Raw genomic sequence first — 21411 nt, 5'->3', positions numbered from 1 at the left:
TGTACTTCATTGTGTTTTAGATACATTGGAGATGCAATGGACCATTGTCTCATCAATAAGGAAGGTGTTGTCGCCATATGATGATTGAAGACAAGCTAGGATGATCGACAACGAAAGCTTATCTATTACATTGCACCATTGTTATCTCGGTAACAAGTATTTTATTCATGCATACTCTTTTTGCATCTAACATCTTGTAGGTTGCATCTTGGCATGAAAGTTTTTATTTGCAAATGTTGCAATTTTTGCAAAGATCTTTAAAATAAAAACTTTTTGTTTCTTATGTGAGTAAGTTGAGATGATGGATATAATGGGGAGTATATAAAATCATGTTTATGATTCATCAATCCCAAATATGTCCTTTAGCAATTTATCTCTCATGTGCAATATTGTTGAAATTGCATCTTGAATCCTTATTTTGATACTTGTTGCCTTTCTTAATTCATCTCAACTAGATTTAGTTCCTTTATTGCTAGCTGTGATATATTTGAGATTTTGATTGGATGAAGTTCATTAATATGCCATGAGAGAAAAGGGATCCCTTGTCTATATATGCTTTCAAGTATAAACCCTTTTGGCATATCTTATGATTTCATCTTGGATATCATGTGTTCTTTATTTTATCTGAACTTTTGTGTGTGCATGTTTCTTTTTGGATTTTTCACCATGTTGTCCACCTAGAAACTTATATACACGAGAGTATTAATCTCTTGTCTTGATATCCTTGTTATTTGCCGACCAACCTTCTTTTCCATTTGGTTTTTGGTGTGTTGGTAAGAATTTTTTTATGAGTGCTTAATTTACTTTGATTGAATCTTCTTGCACTTATATCTCTTGAATGTTTTTGAACTCAAGTTTGTCTCTTCTTTTTTTAAATGATGCAGAGGGAGTGAGAATTCTCTAATGAACATTGGGGAGCTTCCTTATTTCGTTTAGAGCATTATTTCTCTCTTATCATGACATCTTGTTTCTAATTGGTTCTTGGGATTCTTTGATTTCTTGCTTCTTTCGTTAAAGTTTGTTATCCTTGTTATTTATTTGCAATATTTGATCCTCAATATGGTTTGAGTTCTTCCATATATTCATACTTGGATAAGTTGATGACGTTGGGATTCCAAGTACAGTGTTGTGTCAGCAAAGTATTTCCCCCACAAGGGTGACTCGAGGGTTTAAATCGAACTTTCGGGGAACTGAGCAAAGAGTATTCTCTTATCTCTTCTTCTAGCAATCCTGCAAAGTAAAATAAAATCCTTGTTTCCCCAACTCCACCGTGTAGTTGTCAAGCACAAGGTTTCGTGTAAGTAAATAAAACACAAGTAAAAATAAAGCGAGTATAACTAGATAAAATATAGTAACTGAGTAAAAAACTGTAAATGGGTTGATTGTTTTTGGTGTTTTGGATTCAAATAAGAAAAGAAATATTTTTTGTATTTTCAGATTAAAATAGTGCAGCAGATAGAAAACAAGATAAACACAATATAAATGTGGTTCTTATGATAATAAAGTGGACCGGGTTCATGGGTTCACTTGACTATTCTCTCTTTTAAGTTGTATTGGACAAATAGTAATTCATCAATAAGATACGAGGATGCAAAATAATAACATGAGTAATATAAGCATTCATATGGGCATCACGTCCTAACATAGAGATGATGCAACACACCTCTCTTATACTCCACAAGAAAGGAAAAATTCCATGCAATCTTGTATTAAGAATTAACAAAGTATAGTCATAAGTACTTTGAAATGATGTTTGAATATCAAATATGCTACCTTGACCAAACAAGATCATTACTTTTGTCACGTGAAGAACATAACACATGCATTCACTTTATCCCTAGTGAGGTAGCAAAACAAAAGGGCAAAGCCATAATAGATCATGAATTTATTGTCACTATTTAATCATTAAAACCATGCTACTCCATCTAATACACACATCACCCCACACATGCTCTTGCATAGATGTTGGATCAGAACAAATACTTAAGAACGGGGTACATAATATGCATCTATCAATACATCTTACACATAATACGATCATATCGCATAGCACAATATCATAGAATAAGGATCCACCAAGAGGTATTACAAATATGACCATAATCCTGTGAGGTAGCTCATATGGCACTAAGAACTATGAAGAACATGAAAGAAAGAGATCAAGTTACTGCCACAAACCCGTAGTATAGAGGTGGTCGACTCTCCCTTGAACATGGTGATGATGATGAAAACGTTGGAGAAGGTGGAGATCCCTCTGACGGTGATCCCGACGGAGTTTCCCCCTCCAATCTTCTTTGCTGCATGCCTCTCTTTTCGTGTTTCTGTCTTCTGCGGCGCTCTCCTCCCGAGAACTCATTGGGGCCATATATATAGTGATTTTTAGGTCAAAATACGTCGATGGGCAAAATAATCAGGTCAATTGGACGATCAACGGTTGAAAGAGTATGGGTGGCGTGCCCTACATGTTTGGGCGTGCCACCTGTGCTCTTTTGGGCCTCAGACCCATCCAGGCCTCTTACAAAGATCCAGGGTGATTCTCCCGATGAAAAAGTAACGCTACAAAAATCTCAGGTCAATTTGACTCCGTATAGGTCTTTGAAAGTGAAAAATACACAAATCAAGGAATTCCTGTTCTGCAGAGTTATAAACCAAATAAATAGGATCATTGGTAAATCCCCATAAGTCAATGTAAAACATAGTAATAACATCATATATGTTGTAAATATGTGGGAATTCAATATGATAAAGGATAAAGTTCATGTATGCATTTTGCATGCATCATAAGTGCATATAAATTCACTCATTTTATGAGAAATGCCACACATTGGGGAGGAACTCATCCTATGTTTGTCTCCAAATTTCTTCATCCATTTTGGTATTTGTTGTCAACGGGGGAGAAGTTTAGAGGGTTTAAGGTAAGTGGCTTTATTCTTAAGATTGGTTTGTTCTTAAGTGTTTGCCTCTCTTGCATCTCATATTTATTATGTTTTCCATGGTTGAATATACAGTGTAAATTATCCAAAGGTTAAGCTTGACAATATATGCAATGAAATTCAAGTCCATTACACGTGCATATATTATGGGAGAGTTTACCCTATATATGTTGGTTCTACTCACATCTCTTGCATTAGTTGTAGTATGTGTGAGTAGAATAAGTTTTGATTTGTAATAGTAGGTTTGTGTTACTTGATCTTATCAAATACTACCTCTTGTATTCATTATATAAACCCTCTTATTGAGATAGTCATCAGTTACCAAAATGGGGGAGATTATAAGGGTACTTTGCCCCTATGTTTATTTTGGGTAATTGATAACAATTCCTATGGACTGATGTTTTTGTTGAGTTGAGTTTTTGTTTGAAGAAATACTCCATAGGTTTTGCTTGAAGACCATATGTTGAATTCAAGATAGTTGATGTCAAGAGAGAAGTTTTGGCTAGAAGTTGGTGTCACAATCCTCCAAGCCTCATGAGTTGAGCCATTGGTGACCAAGACTTAGGGCATGCAAATAATTGAGGTGTTCTGGCTTCAATGAAGCATGAGCGTTCTCATGAAGATCAAGCGGGATGCAATTAATTCTCTCACCCTCTTATGGTGTTGGCGTCACTATGTGAAAAGGGAGAGGAAGAAGGCTACAATGGAACTCGAAGACGGAGTTCGGAAGCACGCGACAAATGAACTCAAAGACGGATTTTGGAAGAGAGCGATAATGTAGTCTCCCCCTTTCGCTTTTTCTTGAGTATAGGACCTCACAATATTAAGAGGGGAGCTAAGCTTTTATTTGGTACTTGGCTCAAATCATTTCATCTCTACTTCCATCAAAGTTTTCCATCTTTTTCCATCAAATTTTTCCACATTCATCGTGGCGTTTCTCTGTGTGGGGTTCTTGAGCTTGTTGGTAGCTTTTCAACAAGCCCAATTTCATCGAAAACTGAATCCGTATGCAAATTCTATTGCATTTTCGAGTTTGGAGTTTTTATCGATTTGTCTTTTTAGTTTGGTAAAATCTTTCTTATTTATTTTCTTACTACATGGTTGGACTATGATGTTTCAATGCATAAAGTTGTAGACCTCGTTGCTGTGATTTCAACGAGCCCAAGATTATCAAAAACGAAGTCCGGATGTAAAAGTTATGGCTTTTTCCGTGTCGAGTGTTCCTGCAGTTTTGTATGGGCGGTCATACCAGGTGTTTGGCTGGTATGACCGGGCATACACGCCCGTACAACAGTTTTGTCCAATCATATTGGGTCTGGAGCCGGTATGACCGGCCATGCACGTTCCTGCACGATTTTGACATAAAAACGGCTAGTTTTGCTATATATGAAAGGGGCTAATTAAGTCGGTGGATCTTTAGCTTGGCCATTATTTTGAGATTCATATCAAGTTCTCCATCCTTTTACTCTCTCTTTCACTCTTCTCCACCAAGTTTTGGATCAAGAGAGATTTAACCAACAACTTTGCGAGTGGATCCATCCAATTGAAAGATCTTTTCATCCTCTCTCTATCCACCGATCAAATTTGCGATTTGAGCCTTGTGTCAAGTTCTAGCTTCGATCTTGTTACTCTTGGAGGTTGATGACTACTAGGCGGTAGCAGTTGCCGGGAGCGATCAAACTGTGATCGAGCCGGAAAGTTTGTACATAGTGGAAAGGACTCCTACTTCATTGAAGGAGCACACGGAGAAGAAGGTGAGCCTTCGTGGCGTTCGGTGTCCTTCATGGTAACCGCACCTCTCCAACAGTGACTAGCTTCCCCTCAAGGAAGTGAACATCGGGATACATCGTTGTCTCCGCGTGCTTCGGTTATTTCTTTCCACGTATTTAATTTGCGATAGTCATCGAGTTTGAAGTTCTTGATATATTATTTTGTCATATAGGGTGCTCGACGTAGTTTATATAGGCCACATTATTTATCTGCATAGCCTAAAATTGCAAACAAGTCAAGAAAAATTTTCTAGAACCTATTCACCCCCTCTAGGTTACTAACATTGAACTTTCACTCTCAAGTTCATCAAGCGGCTCGTTTGCCGCTTCGACGTACCCAACCGCATCATCACCGACAACGGCTGCAAGTTCAACAGTGGCTTGTTCAAAGGATCTTCACCTGAGAAGCAAGGCTGAGCACGCCAATGTTGTGGTGCTCAAGGGTCTGAAGACCAAAAGCTTCAAGAACAAGCTCAAAGCCAGCAGCAAAGGCTGGCTCGACGCTCTCCCGTTTCGTACTACAGTCGATCCGCACTACAAGGACCAAGCCTACAGGTGAGACACCCTTCTTCCTCGTCTACGGGGCGAAAGCGGTCCTTCCCACCAAGCTCAAGCATGGGTCACTGCGGGTCCTCGCCTTCGACGAGGCCCACCAGGACGACATGCGAAACGATGACATGCTCCTACTCGAGGATGCTCGTCGCCAGGCCGCTGTTCCCGTAGCCCGGTACCAGCAAGGTTTGCGCCGCTACCACAGCCGCAACATCCGCCCTCGTACGCTTGAAGCTGGCGACCTTGTCCTTCGAACGATCCTCTCTCGATAAGGCCTACACAAGCTCTCGCTGATCTAGGAAGGGTCGTTCAGGATCGTGCATGTTTCCGGCCTAGCTCAACACGGCCGAAGATGGAGGATGGTGACCCGGTGCGGAACCCATTGAACAATCTTGAAGGTTTTCAAATTCTTTTTCTTAGAGGACAATCTTGTACTTTTCTGAAGGCAACCGCTGAAAAATAAAATAGATGTCAAACCAAAGCTATAAATACCAATAAGGGTTCTCACATAAATTTAATTTAGACTACAATGTTAAGGCTACACGTACATGCATAACTATTAAAATAATCAACCAACATCAGCAGTAGCAACACCAATATTTGAGGAAGAAAGTCCACTTTTCGTCCTTCAACTTTACGAAAAGTTCATGTTTCGTCCTAGAACTTTGTTTTGGTTCAAAGTAGACCCTAAACTTCCTAAATCGATCACTATGAAAGTTTAAAGGATTTAATGTCGATGTGTGCACCGGGTTATAAAAAACCACATATTACCCGATCTTACCGGACCAAAGTGAACCGGATTAGTTTTAGATGGTTGAACCGAACGTGCTAGCTAAAAAGAAGGAAACCTCCCTTAATCTCTCTCGTGATTCTCGTGGAGTCTGATATCGTTTCTTTCCCACGCCCACGCCGCCCTCTGCAGCGCCGCAAGCCACACGCCGCCATTGACATAGGCATCCCAAATGGGCCTGCCGAAGATAGTACCCGGGGTTTACTGAAGGCCCACTACCCGAAGAATAAGAAGATTCGGGAGCCCAAGATATATTAAGGAAAGTTAGAGTTGTAATAGGAAGTGTTATTTGTAATCTGGCGGGATGAGTTAGAAACCGTCCCGGACTCTGTAACTTGTACAACACGAATCCCTCGGCTCCGCCTCCTATATAAAGGGGGAGTCGAGGGACGAAGAGATCATCGAATCATTATTCACAAACCCTAGTTTTCATAATCGTCGAGTACTTTTCGGCTGAAACCTTCGAGATCTACTTGCCCTCTACTTCCAACTAAACCCTAGCCTATAATCCATAGGCATTGACAAGTTGATACCTTGTCAATTGGCGCCGACCGTGGGGATTAGAGGCGTAAGGATCTGATCTCGATGGCACGTTCAAGATCTTCGACATCATCAACCGCAAGCAACGCAATGGATCAATGTAAACAGATCGCTGCTGGTCCTGTCGATTTTGTTCCTCACCCACCCTCCCGTTTGGATGCATATGCGTATCTGGCGGAGCCTATGGAGATGACGTTCGGAAGGTTTCGCTTTCGCGTCGAGAAGGAAGGATCGTATCGTGTCGAAATTCCGATTTCGTCGGGATCGTCGGCGGTCGATTCCGATTTTTCAAGCTATACATCGTCAACTGAATCAGGAGAAGAAGAAACTTCGTCGACACGCTACGTCAGCACCAGGGCAAGAGAGAAACTCGCCAAGATCTTCAGCGACATGTCGTTCGAGTCATCTGCGGACTCATATGTAAGCGATGGCTCAAGCGATATCGACAGTTACGACTTCATCGACAAATCTATCACAGTGGGCAAGGTCTTCATCAATCTCAACGATGATGTCACCAAACCCAACATAGATCTGAATACAAAATATCATCAGATTTATGCTATTGAAGATCAAGAGGAAACATCTGAGGCTTTCGACGATTTGGGAAATCCATACGTCGATCCCTCTAATCTGCGACGAGGCCTGGGCAATAAATACGTCGGGCCACAACCGCGAGACAGAGTTCAACTTTCGCAAGCAGCGTGGGACAGAGCCGCGAGAGCTATGAACGGTACAGAACCAATGGCTACCACGGCCATACCAGAGGAATTACAAGCATATCAATATAGGCTCGCACGAGCTGCCAGAGAATTGGAAAAACAGACAGCTGAGTTAAACAGGAGAAAGAAGGCAGCTTCTGCATCCAGCAGGAGAAGGGCAGATCTAAGTCGACAATCTAGAACTTCGGGTGATAGCCACAGGGAGGCTCGGAACAGAGGAAGATCAAGGTTACAACACATACCCGAAGCAGAAAGAGAGCACTTGGTCCAAAACCTCGACATGTCCTTTATGTCGATAGACACAAGAGGGAACATCATCCCTAAGACACCAGAAGCTGGGTATATGGCGACACAAGCTTTTATCCTCGCATCTAAACCACCTCCAGGTGATCCAAGGGAAACACTATACAATATGGCAATAGCAGGAGTTGGAGCTATGGGGACAGCGTTTGTATCAACGCCTCCCGAAGGAGCGGCAAGGCAAAATAGTCCACGACCTGCAGCAGCAACAGCGGCAGCCCCTGAAGGACCAAGTGGAGCAAGAGATACGGCAGCACAGGCAAGGGTCGATAGAGCGCGGCAAAGCAGAAGGGAACATCGGCAATCCCCAGAGCTTAACGACGAAGATATGTGTGGCTTGCCATGTTTCACGAGGAGAGTCAGAAAAACTCGAGTCCCTTCAGGATTCAAGTTACCCGATAACTTCAAGAAATTCGACGGCCTTCAAGATCCAGAGGATTGGCTAGTTGATTATCTCGAGACGGTGAAGCTCACAGGAGGAACTAGGGCAACAGCTATGCAAAGCATCCAGGTGCATTTGAGTGGAGCCGCACGATCTTGGATAAAGAAACTTCCTCCAGGATCTATCGACAGCTGGGAAAGCTTCGAGGACGTGTTCATCAAAAACTTCCGGTCCACATGCAAAAAGCTTGCGTCGTTGGAGGAGTTAAGAGCATGTCGACAAAAGCCGGACGAATCAATGAGAAAATATATCCAAAGGTGGAATATCATCAAGAATTCAGCAGAAAATATATCTGACGAAAGAGCGATAGATGCGTTTGTCGCAGGAATCAGGCGTGGAGATTTTGTCGAAGACTTGGGAAGGACCAACCCAAAGACAGTATCCGCGTTAATGGAGATAGCCAACAGATGGGCAGACGGAGAAGATGCTGTTCACAACAAACGACACAGGTCGCCAGAGGAGGACCGTGGTCGAAATTATCAACCGAGGCGACGATTTCCCCGGCAGTACCCGAACTATGACGCTCCAGGACAAATTTCGGCAGGTTTTCGGGCAAACACAGGAGGAAACAACAGAGATGATTATCAGAGAAGCAGTGAGCAGCGAGGCGATAACAGGGACGATTCTCGCAACAACAGGCAAAATAGCGGGCCTAGGTTCCCGAGGCCTTTCGTTTCCCCCGAAGAAATGATGAATGGGCCGTGTCAGATGCATTTTTTCCTCGACAGCAACGGAAAAAGACAGTCAGGGCACCTGCAGAAAGACTGTCGTAATTTCCAGGCAATGCTAAGGTATGCAGAGCACGCTAACGCTCGGGCAGCACAGAGAAACCCTCGGGAACCCAGGAGCGAGATTCACTTGCCACCACCTCCCGTGATTACAGATGACAATCGACATCAGCTCAGAATAGCGGCAGCACCTCCACCACCACCTTATGTTGATCCTAACTCCAATGGAGTGGTGTCGATGATTCAGAAGGGAAGGCCATCTAATAGAGCTCAGAAAGTAATCTCACGACAAGTGTTTATGGCAGAAAAAATGCCTCCACCAACAGTCGAGTATCTTAATTGGTCAGGACAAGATATTGGCTTCACCATAGCAGATCATCCGCAGCAAGTTCCTCGACCAGGGCAGTCAGCACTTATTTTACCAGCAGTTATTGCGGGATTTGATGTCTCTCGAGTGTTCATAGACGGCGGCAGCAGCTTAAACCTTATGTATGCAGATACATTGAGGAAGATGAACATATCCTTAGCAAACTTGAAGCCAACAGACACAAGGTTCCACGGTATCACACCGGAGAAACCAAATTATCCATTGGGGAAGATCAATCTCGACGTTCAGTTTGGAACCCGAGAGAATTATAGAATCGAGAGGTTGGAATTTGAAGTCGTGGATTTTCCGTCGCAATACCACGCTTTGTTGGGACGACCAGCATATGCTAGATTTATGGCGGTGCCACATTACACATACCTATTGTGGAGGTTGCCTGGACCAAAGGGACCAATCACAGTTAAAGGAAGCTTCGTCTTAGCCGATAAGTGCGACAAGGATTTTCATCGACTATCAGAAACTTTCGGGATGCAAGCTGAGTATTTGGCATCAAAAAGTATGACTGACTACGATGTGCTGCCAGACGTTGGAAGGCCAAATAAAGAATCAACTTTCAACACCGAGAAAAATTCTAAGGAGGTGCAGATTCACCCGACAGACCCGAAAAAGACGACATCCATCGCAAATGACATGGACGTCGCATAGGAAAGCGCGCTCGTCGAGTTCCTCCGTGAGAACTGGAAGATCTTCGCATGGTGTCCAGCTGACATGCCAGGAGTACCCAGGGAACTTGCCGAGCACCACCTAAACTTGGATCCATTAGCGAGACCAATCAAACAACCTTTGCGGCGTTTTTCGGAACCAAACCGCAAAGCCATGCTGTCAGAAATCAATCGACTAAGAGAAGCTGGTTTTATCAAAGAGATATTTACAGAAGCCACATGGGTAGCAAATCCTGTGTTGGTGCCGAAGAAAAACACTAAGGTCCTTCGCATGTGCGTCGACTTTACGTGTCTCAATAAACATTGTCCAAAGGATCACTTTCCCCTCCCGAGGATCGATCAAATTATCGACTCCACGGCTGGATGTGAACGTCTTTCCTTCCTGGACGCATATTCTGGTTATAACCAGATCAGATTGAAAGAAGAAGATGAAGTAAAGACCGCGTTTATTACACCTTACGGCGTGTTTTGCTACAGAACAATGCCCTTTGGTCTAAAAAATGCGGGAGCAACATACCAGAGGATGATGCAGAAGTGTTTGGCGACACAGATTGGGAAAAACGTGCAAGTATACATCGACGATGTCGTCATAACATCAAAAAAGGGGGCAACGTTGATCGAGGATCTCAAAGAAACCTTTGATAACCTCGACAAATTCTGCCTAAAATTGAACCCGACGAAGTGTTCTTTTGGCGTCCCAGCAGGAGAACTTCTGGGGTTTCTAGTTTCAGCAAGAGGGATTGAAGCAAATCCCGACAAAATACAAGCTATCGTAACAATGAGGAAGCCAACAAAGTTGAAAGAAATACAGCAGCTAACTGGGCGAGTCGCAGCTTTGAGCAGATTCGTTGCCAGGCTAGGAGAAAAAGCGTTACCATTTTACGCTCTGATAAAGCAAGGAGATAAGTTCCAGTGGAACGAAGAAGCCGACAGAGCTTTCGAGGATTTGAAGCACACAATTTCGACACCACCAATTTTGGTGGCGCCGAAGGAAAAAGAACCTCTCCTGCTGTATATTGCAGCCACGCCCCAAGTGGTTAGCATAGTGCTAGTTGTCGAAAGAGAAGAAGAAGGAAAACTCCATGGAGTGCAGAGGCCAGTATATTTCATCAGTGAAGTTCTGTCGCCTTCCAAACAGCGGTACCCGCAGTACCAAAAACTAGCATATGGAGTAATTGCAATGGCAAGGAAGTTGCGCCACTATTTTTCGGCACACCCGATAATAGTAGTCAACGAAGCACCTCTTTCAAATATACTAAACAATCCAGAAGCTACAGGGCGTGTCTCCCTTTGGGGAATAGAACTTTCCCCTCGGGACATCACGTATGAAAAAAGAAAGGCAATCAAGTCGCAAGTTCTGCCAGATTTCATTGCAGAGTGGATGGAGCTACAAAACACGGGACCCCCAGATTTATCGAGAACCTGGACCATGAATTTTGACGGGTCCAAGAGAGTAGAAGGAGCTGGCGCAGGAGTAGTACTTATATCACCTGAAGGTGACAAGTTGAAATACGTCCTTCGGATGACGTTCCCTAACGCATCTAACAATGAAGCAGAATATGAAGCCCTCATACACGGGATGAAGATGGCGAAAGCTTGCGGTGCAACTCGACTAAAAATCTTTGGCGACTCACAATTGGTGGCTCAGCAAGTTATGAACCAATGTGATGCAGTCAATGATAGCATGATGGCATACAAGGAGGTGTACAATGAGCTCGAGAAGCTGTTTGATGGATGCGAGGTAAATCACATCAGTAGATTGAGCAATGATGAAGCCGACGTTCTCGCAAACATCGGATCGCAGTGCCTATCAATCCCGCCAGGAGTATTTTGGGAAGAAATAGCGGAGAGATCCACGAAGCCAAAAAAGGTGCAGAAAAAAGCAAAAGAGGAGAAAACTTCGACGCCTCTCAAAGAAACCACGGAGTTTGAAGAGGACCAAGAACTTGTGATGATGGTACAAATTCCATGGATGCAAGCATATATATCATACATCCTCGGGAAAGAAATACCCGACGATCCAGTTGAAGCAAGGCGAGTTATTCGACGATCCAAAGCTTTTATAGTGATCAAAGGGGAATTATACAAGCGAAGTATATCAGGCGTCCTGCAAAGGTGCGTCACACCCGAAGAAAGAAGAATAATTCTGAAGGATGTACACGAAGGAATATGTGGCCACCATGCAAGTAGTCGAGCTATTGCAGCCAAGGTTTTTCGAGCAGGATTCTATTGGCTGACAGCAATCGAGGATGCCAAGGAAATAGTAAGAACTTGCGACGCGTGTCAAAGGTTTGCCGCAAAACCTCACTCTCCAGCAGCAGAACTAACACCAATACCATTGTCGTGGCCCTTTGCCCAATGGGGACTTGATATGGTGGGTAAGCTACACAAAGCTTCGCCAGGAGGATATGAGTACTTGCTGGTTGCTGTCGACAAATTCACCAAGTGGATCGAAGCAAAACCGATAAATTCACCAGATGCAACATCAGCAATAAAATTCGTGAAGGGCATTGTTTTTCGATTTGGAGTACCTCATAGCATCGTCACAGACAATGGCAGCAACTTTACATCAAAGGAGTTCAAAGCGTACTGTGCAGAGGTAGGCATCAAATTGCACTTTGCGTCAGTTGCACATCCTCAAACTAATGGTCAAGTCGAGAAAGCCAATGGCATCATCTGCAATTGCATTAAGAAACGCCTGCTAGGACCACTGGAAAAAGCTCGACATACCTGGCCAGAAGAACTACCAAGTGTGTTGTGGAGCATCCGAACAACACCAAATACAGCGACACAGGAGACCCCGTTTTTCCTCGTCCATGGAGCAGAGGCAGTACTGCCAATAGAAATAGAGCACGACTCCCCTAGAGTCACAGAGTATAATGAAGAAGCTTCCAGGAAAGCATTGGAAGGCAGCGTCGGCAACCTTTTCGATGAAGCTCGAGACGAAGTATTATCAAGGGTAACCAAATATCAGCAGGACTTGAAAAATTATCACAGTCGATGTTTGAGACCAAGATCTTTTCAAGTCGGAGACTTAGTTCTGTGGCTCAATCAAGAGCGCACTGAAAAACTCGAGTCGCCATGGTTGGGACCTTACGTTGTCACAGAAGTCATCGACGGAGGAGCATACAGGATCAAGGACAAGAAGACGGGGGTTCCCGAGAAAAACCCTTGGAACGTAGCACAGCTCAGGCGGTTCTACGCCTAGAGTCGAAATATAGTCCTTCTCTGTAAAAATACAATGTACTGAAACGCCCGCGAGTTTTCAGACGCACTCTTTTCCTTTTCGGGGCACCGAGTGGGGCCGGAAAGGTTTTTAATGAGGCGGGCTCGCGGTGCTGCAATATAATAAAGATAGTGGAGATATATTTCTTATTCTTCGACACGCTCGGGGGCTCAACGCCTTCACGCTTCAAAAAACATACAATATAGATATATTAGACTTACCCAAATATTTCGCCTTGGTACACTAAATACCTCGCCAAATATCGGAAGCTAATAAAATTTTAAATATAGTGTACACATCAACAAACTTACTGCTTTGGTCTAAGAACCTCGCAACAAAAATATAGAACTTTGACACCACGAGGCTCGGGGACTCTCAACCCATCCATGAAAAAAACAGCGGTATCTTATTATGACAGGAGGAAAAGTCTTCGAGATGGAAAAAATAGTACAACTCCAGCCAGAAGGCTCGGGGGCTCCAGCAATATAGAGCAGTTTACAATATACAACAAATTTCTTCGGAAATCAAAAAAGATACAGACACAATGTTGTTCAATATAGTACAAATCAGTCAAAACCTAAAATACTATCTATGGACAAGCCTCTGGTTGTCTTATGCTCAGCATAGGACCCCTTGATGAAGAATTCTGAATGCATCCGAAGAAGCTCATCTATCATCGACTCAGCCACAGGAGTTACCATTTCATTGATTGAGTCGATATCATTCTTTCGCCGCGATTTTTTGGCCAGGCAATCAGCAACAATCTTCGTCAGGTCTAACTTTGGATGGCAAATATTTATCATAATCATGGCGAACCTCGCTCCAGCTGTCAATTGAGCTCGCACAAAATTATGAATACGAGGAGCATCTCTGAATACCTCCAATAATTCAGGAAGAGTTTTGGGAACTTCATTTTGAGGAAACAAAGTCCTGTAAACAAGGGTTAATGTTGTCGTGCAAAAATTGAGAAATTCGCGCACTTGGCAAGCACGATCTTGAAACCTGACAATCTGCTGGGTTCGTTCAGGGGAGGCCCAGAATAAACAGCCATGGTTAAGGGAAAGATTGACGAGAAGATTTGTTCTCTCGTTCACCCTTCGATCTTCGGCGGCAGCATCAAGAACCGAGCCTGTTAAGCGACAAGGCAAGGAATTTGAAAGGGGGCACAGCAAAGTAAAGAGGAGGCATTGCGAGATTAGAAAAACATACCTAACATATCTGTGCTAGCCTCCAACATTAGTTCAAGCATGCTATTTTCTCGGGTAGTGGCTCCCTTTGCTTCCAATACAGCAGTATCCTTAGCAGCCATAGCTTCTTTGGCTTGTTGGAGAGCAAGTTTTTCTTGTTCAGATGCTTTTCGAGACTGTTCCATCATTGCGAGAGTTTGCTTCTTCATGGATTGAAGTTGTTGTCGAAGCTCTTGCAAATCTTCTGACGAATGTTTGCTTGAAGAACCTTCGAGAGGGTTATCAGCGATTGGCATTTTCTTCGAGAAGGAAGAAGCGGGAGAAGCATCGGCAGAGCAAGGATTGGTCGAATAATTGTCAAATATTAACTGGAAAAGAAAGCGCTAGGATCAATGATAGTGCCAGAGGGAATTTCATTAATTTCTAGAAATATTTACATAGGCATTACAAAAGAAGTTTCTCCTAAAGGACTACCAAGATAATTGTCGCCACAGCTAAATTGGCGACAAGGGCAAAAGAAACAGAGAACGAAAAAACAAAGAGGCATGCAACTAGACCTCCGGCCTTGATGAGCTAGGAGTTGAAGCTGGTTTGATCCCAAGATAGGCCAGGATTTTCTTCGTGTTGGGCTTGGCTGCCTTAATCAACGACCTCCATCTTGGCTGCTCTATCTGATCGGTGTCGCCAACCTTCATCCAATCAACAGTTTGTTGGCTGTCAGCGACCAGGGCAACAGTACTCTCGACAGCAATCTTCATGTTTTCCTGGCGCATCTTCAGTCCAAGGTCCTCTGATGAATTGAAGCTCTTGGCAAGGGCAAGGAAAGTCGGGGGCTCCTCTTTCTTCGGGAAGAAGTAGGGGAACAGCGTCGACAGTCCCGCATTAGCATTCGCCACGCCTTCACGAATTTCGGATCCATGAAGCTCCAGATAAGAAAGCGCGTCAAGGAGAGGATCATTGTCGGGATTTTCCAGGTCAAACTCTTGGTTTGTTTGGTCTGCCACAGGAAATAAAACGTTGGTCAAAAACAAGAAATAGCGGGTCTCATAAAAATAGAAGGGATCAATAATATTACTTTGAGTGCGTCGACTTTGTGATTTCAGGCGCTTGAGGATCCCCTGCTCACGAGTAGCCTGTGCAGCTTTGTGCTCGTTTAAAGCAGTTTCAGCATCCTCAAGTTTTTTCTGCAGATCTTCGACACTAGCAGCTTTTGCTTTGGCTTCATCAGCCTCTGCTTTGGCTTCGCTAGCAACAAGTTTGGCTTTCTTGCGGGCCGCTTCACTTTGCTCCAGTTTTTGAGCAAGTGCGTCGGCACGTTTGTTGGCCTCTGCAAGTTTCTCTGTCGAAATAAAAAAAAAAGAGGAAAGGTCAAAAATGGCGACAAACGACAGGAGCAAGAAATCAAAAATTATTACCTTCAGTTCTGCTGGCATATTCACGGTACCCAATGAATTGGGATCCGATGCGGATAAGCTCTTTGATCATGGGCTGTCAAAAAAGTAAAAAGAAAGAGAAACGTAGGTATGAAAAAAGAGTGAAGGCGTGAAAAAGCAAAATAGAGGAAATATAGATATTGGCAAGAAAATTCAAAAACTTACATCATCCAAGAGCAGAGTGGAAGAGCTACCCAATTGAGGGGCAGGCTCAATGATCGTCTCAACCCTCGTCCTTTTTGGTGAAGGAGCAAGGGGGCTTGATGGCGGAGTAGTGGTGACGACGTTTTGTTGAGGAGGCGAAGATTCTTCTCCTTCAACTAGCGTCTCAGAGGCAAGTAAAGTATGTGACGCGCTCGTCCGAGGAGCCACGTCAACGGTTGGTGTTTCTTCCTCATCATCGCTGTGGTTAAAAATCGACAGCATAAAAAGCAAGACAAAACAAACACTTCGAGTACAGCAATAAGGAGACATAAAAAGGACTTACGAGCTGACAAGGGATTCAAGATAAGGATCGTAAGTTGCCTTCTGATGTGAAGGATCAACTTCTTCGGCTTTGGAAGTGCCGGAGTCTTCGACATCATTTCTTTTCCTTTTGCCTTTCGGGGAGACAGCGGGAGGAGGAGATTGTGCCGACGAAGTACCTTCGGAATTACCCGCAGATTTTCGTGAATCCACGGGTTCGTTCACAAAGGATGGAGCTTCTTGATTGTCATCCGTGACAATGGCCCTTTCTTCGACTTCTCCACCCTCAGGAAGAGGAGGAAGCGAGACAAGGTCAGGATGATTCTGCGCAAAATAAAATAAGGAGAGACGTCAGAAAAGAAGTTACAAAAAAGTTAACAAAGCAATAACAAGATAATGGACAAAGATTACCCGGGGGAGTGGATTGGAGGCGCTGAATGGTTTTACGCAACAAGATGCAGGGACAGGATCTTTTTTGCTGAGAGATGAGATTTTTCGGACAAGTTTTTCCAAGTCTTTGACTTCCAAATCCACCGACAGCCGATCTACATCCTCGTTGCCAGCATATCTCCATAGAGGATTTTTGCGAGCCTGAAGCGGCTGCACTCTTGTCCTTAGAAAATATGCAGTAATTTGGATTCCCGATAATGTAGGATAACGTTGCATAGAAAACAAAAATTTTCCTACCGCGAACACGCAATCCAAGCCAAGATGCAATCTAGAAGACGGTAGCAACGAGAGGGTATCGAGTCTCACCCTTGAAGAGATTCCAAAGCCTACAAGATGAGGCTCTTGTTGCTGCGGTAGACGTTCACTTGCCGCTTGCAAAAGCGCGTAGAAGATCTTGATCACGATCGCTTCCGGCGCCACGAACGGGCAGCACCTCCGTACTCGGTCACACGTTCGGTTGTTGATGAAGACGACGTCCACCTCCCCGTTCCAGCGGGCAGCGGAAGTAGTAGCTCCTCTTGAATCCGACAGCACGACGGCCTGGTGTCGGTGGTGGTGGAGAAATCCGGCGGAGCTTCGCTTAAGCGTGCGGGATGTGGTGGAGGAGAGAGACCGCTAGGGTTTGGGGAGAGAAAGGGGGTTGGGCGCCGGCCGTCTAAGGGGTGCGGCCAAGGCTGAGCCAAAGAGTGGCTGCCCCCCTCCCTCTCCTCCTCATTATATAGGTGGAAGCACCAAGAGTTCTAGTCCAAGTCTTCGAATAAGACCCCAACACTAAAACCTCCCATATGTGGGAAACCTACTCAAGGAGGGAGTCCTACCCAAGGTGGGACTCCCACCTTTCCTTGAGGTGGGTTGGCCGGCAACCCTAGGGGAGTCCATCTTGGACTCCTCCCCTTTAGGGTTGGCTGGTCATGCAAGGTGGAGTCCCTCCGGGACTCTACTTTCCATGGTGATTTCTTCCGGACTTTTCTAGAACCTTCTAGAACCTGCCATAAATGCACCGGATCATTTCCAAATTTGGAATATGACTTCCTATATATGAATCTTATTCTCCGGACCATTCCGGAACTCCTCGTGATGTCCGGGATCTCATCCGGGACTCCGAACAAATATTCGAACTCCATTCCATATTCAAGTTCTACCATTTCAACATCCAACTTTAAGTGTGTCACCCTACGGTTCGTGAACTATGCGGACATGGTTGAGTACTCACTCCGACCAATAACCAATAGCGGAATCTGGAGATCCATAATGGCTCCCACATATTCAACGATGACTTTAGTGATCGAATGAACCATTCACATATGATACCAATTCCCTTTGTCACACGATATTTTACTTGTCCGAGGTTTGATCTTCGGTATCACTCTTATACCTTGTTCAACCTCGTCTCCTGACAAGTACTCTTTACTCGTACCGTGGTATGTGGTCTCTTATGAACTTATTCATATGCTTGCAAGACATTAGACGACATTCCACCGAGAGGGCCCAGAGTATATCTATCCGTCATCGGGATGGACAAATCCCACTGTTGATCCATATGCCTCAACTCATACTTTCCGGATACTTAATCCCACCTTTATAACCACCCATTTACGCAGTGGCGTTTGATGTAATCAAAGTACCTTTCCAGTATAAGTGATTTACATGATCTCATGGTCATAAGGACTAAGTAACTATGTATCGAAAGCTTATAGCAAATAACTTAATGACGAGATCTTATGCTACTCTTAATTGGGTGTGTCCATTACATCATTCATATAATGATATAACCTTGTTATTAATAACATCCAATGTTCATGATTATGAAACTAATCATCCATTAATCAACAAGCTAGTTTAAGAGGCATACTAGGGACTTCTTTGTTGTCTACATATCACACATGTATTAATGTTTCGGTTAATACAATTATAGCATGATATATAAACATTTATCATAAACATAAAGATATAAATAATAATCACTTTCTTATTGCCTCTAGGGCATATCTCCTTCAGTCTCCCACTTGCACTAGAGTCAATAATCTAGTTTACATTTGTAAAGATATAACACCTTGGCCTTCTGGTGCTTTATCATGTTTTGCTCACAGGAGAGGTTTTAGTCAACGGATCTGACATGCTCAGAACCGTATGTATTTTGTAATTCATTTGCGTCTCAACGCATCACTCATTTCCAAATGAGTCGGCATTAAATATGTTTGGTCTTCTGGTGGAACCTTAATTCCGCGGTCTGAAATATGTCACTAATATTGTCACACACAATATAGCTTCAAAGTTCTGACTCTGTTGGAAATACACCAAGTTCTCAAAGAACCTCTTGACTTAACATCCTTTGTCATTGTCAAAACAATGACATACTCTGCCTTCTTTTGTAGATTCCGTCACAATATTTAGAACTCTTCTAAATCTAGCATAGACAACTTCTAGCTCATTGTGCTACCTTTTAAACAACACTTAGTCTAATTTGAGATTGAAATTATATTTTATATGTGACAAAACCAATATCGGTGTAACACCTTACAGCGATTTGTTTGTCATTTCTTCATACAAATATATATATATATCCTTAGTTCTTCTAAAGTACTCAAGGATATTCTTACTGTCGTCCCATGATCATCTAATGAATCATTCCGGTATATGCTCATAACATTTTAGAGCACAAGATATCTGATTTTGTACATATTATTCGTGATCTAAAATCACTCATGTGTTTTTACTCATCGAGTGTCAGATACACTCAAGTCTTGTTAAACCTTCACATGACAAGAACATTTTCTTAATATTTCTATATTGAACTATTTCAATATCCATTCTATGTACTTTGACTTAAACTTATTATGTGTTTCAATCTATCTTCATAGATCTTGACACTAAATATGTTTTAGTCCATATCCTTTCATTGAAGTTAATTTTCAATGAAACATTTTAATCAAGTATATAATTACATTATTTATAACCAACTATATGTCATCTACATAAAGTATTATAAATATGTCTCAGCGCTCCCACTTAATTTCTTGCAAATGCAAGCCTCTTCATCATTTCTGATGAAATCAAAAACTCTTTGACTATTTCATCTGGTGAAGATTCCATCTCCGTAATACTCACTTCATCCAATTGAAGTTCGTATACCTATCTAGTATTCTACGGACTAGCAAAACAATTGGTTGTATCTTGTATACATACTGTTAAGTAGTGTATTTTGCCATCCTACTAGCATATCTCATAAAAGAAATATGTAGTGATTACTAGAATAATCCACATAGACTATAAGCATTGCTACGGAAGATCTAATCTTATCGTAATCAACTCTTTGAACTTTGTCGTAAACAATTTTTCGACAAGTCGAGCTTCTTTAAGGATATTTCATCCAAGTCTGTAGATCCATTTACTTTCAAAAAGTATTCATCTATTATGGATTTCATGGCGTATGGCCATTTTAACGGAGTCAGGGCCCATCATAACTTCTTTGTTTGTAGTTGGTTTATCATTGTTCAAAATCAATCCTTTGTCCACAAATCATTTATTTGATCACAAAGTAAACCATACCTACAAGGTCCAATATGTACTTCGATCTCCATGGCTAAAACACTTTGTAGTCATGGGAGCCATGATCGTCGTGGCCACTTCCGAAACCAATTCCGATCTTTGTGCTACTCGATCATTATGCTCAGGTTCATAAACCTTATCAAGTTCTATTGTCCTCCCACTCAAATACTTCGCTAGAAACAATTTCTTGGAAATAAGAAACATTAACAAACACTTTTGTCTTTGTCTACATAGTGGGAAGAATTCCCAATCAATTCTCTGGGATAACCAACAAAGACATTCATCCGATTTTGGTTGTAAACTTATTTACTTATGCTATGCATACCAAAATTTTAAGAAAAGACTATTAGGATTCATACCCATACCATAACTCGTATGGTGTCATTTCAACGGATCATGATGATGCTCTATTAAGTGTAAAAGCGGTAGTCACTAAAGCATAATCCACAAAATATAATGGCATCAATATTTTATCTCATCATTGATCCAACAAGGTTTGGATACGTCTTTTGGATACTTCATCATCACTATGATACTCCAAGAAACGTGAGTTGTAGAACAACTTCATAACTCTCTTAGATGTTCGCTAAAACTCGTAATTCAAATATTTCCACCATGATCCAATCATAGATATTTGACTTTTCTATTACGATGATTTCCACTTCATGCTGAATTTATTTGAATCTATTCAAATGTTTCAAACTTCTTCCTTATCGAATATATCCACATATATATACTCAATTCATTGTTTGAAGTTTTCATGAAGTAGAAGAATCTCCCGCACACAACTATGCCTAGTGAACCACATACATCATCATGTATTTTTCACTAAGTTTGTTGCCCGTTCAACTCTTGGCCTATGAACGGTATTTTAATCATTCTCTTTAGGAAAGATTTGCAAGCGCCAAATGATTCAAAAATCAAATGACTCCAAAAATCCATTTGCATGGAGTTCCTTCATGCGTTCATTTCAAACATGACCTAAATGGCGGTTCCACAAATAAGTGGAATTCAAATCATTTGCCTTATGGCATTTTAGCGTCAGTGTTATGTATGTGTGTTTCACCATTAAGATTTATAATAACTTATCCATCGTACATGGAGTAATGTCATAATTTGAACAACTCATTGTTTTTAATTGACCAGAGCAAAATAACAATTTATTAAGCTCTTTATTATAAATTCTAAGGGCTAGATAGAATGCCAACGACGAACATAATAACACTTTATTTTTGTTTCTGACGTGCATTCCTATCATATTCCTTGTCAGTCACTTAGGCC

General features: G+C 42.4%; 1 protein-coding gene across 1 annotated transcript; it reads right to left on the bottom strand.

Annotated features, from left to right (window-relative positions):
* Window positions 1-14764: 14764 nt before the first annotated feature.
* Window positions 14765-15955, bottom strand: LOC127330118 (uncharacterized). Its single transcript, XM_071825130.1, has 4 exons — window positions 15832-15955; window positions 15649-15721; window positions 15309-15572; window positions 14765-15230 (listed from the first exon to the last, which is right to left on the bottom strand). Exons 2-4 carry the CDS (start codon window positions 15716-15718, stop codon window positions 14785-14787), a joined length of 780 nt encoding a protein of 259 aa, XP_071681231.1. The 5' UTR covers window positions 15719-15721; window positions 15832-15955; the 3' UTR covers window positions 14765-14784.
* Window positions 15956-21411: the final 5456 nt, after the last annotated feature.

The sequence above is a fragment of the Lolium perenne genome, chromosome 2 (assembly GCF_019359855.2).
Source record: "Lolium perenne isolate Kyuss_39 chromosome 2, Kyuss_2.0, whole genome shotgun sequence".
NCBI lineage: Eukaryota > Viridiplantae > Streptophyta > Magnoliopsida > Poales > Poaceae > Lolium > Lolium perenne.
The sequence above is the reverse complement of the archived record's forward strand: the minus strand, read 5'-3'. Positions and strand labels throughout refer to the sequence as shown.

Excerpts from the sequence above, each read along its gene's own strand:
- LOC127330118 (XM_071825130.1), bottom strand. The coding sequence starts at position 15,718 with ATGATCAAAGAGCTTATCCGCATCGGATCCCAATTCATTGGGTACCGT. Across the intron at positions 15,573-15,648 it reads ATATGCCAGCAGAACTGAAG|AGAAACTTGCAGAGGCCAAC; the intron begins GTAATAATTTTT and ends TTATTTCGACAG. Across the intron at positions 15,231-15,308 it reads ACAAAGTCGACGCACTCAAA|ACCAAACAAACCAAGAGTTT; the intron begins GTAATATTATTG and ends TTCCTGTGGCAG.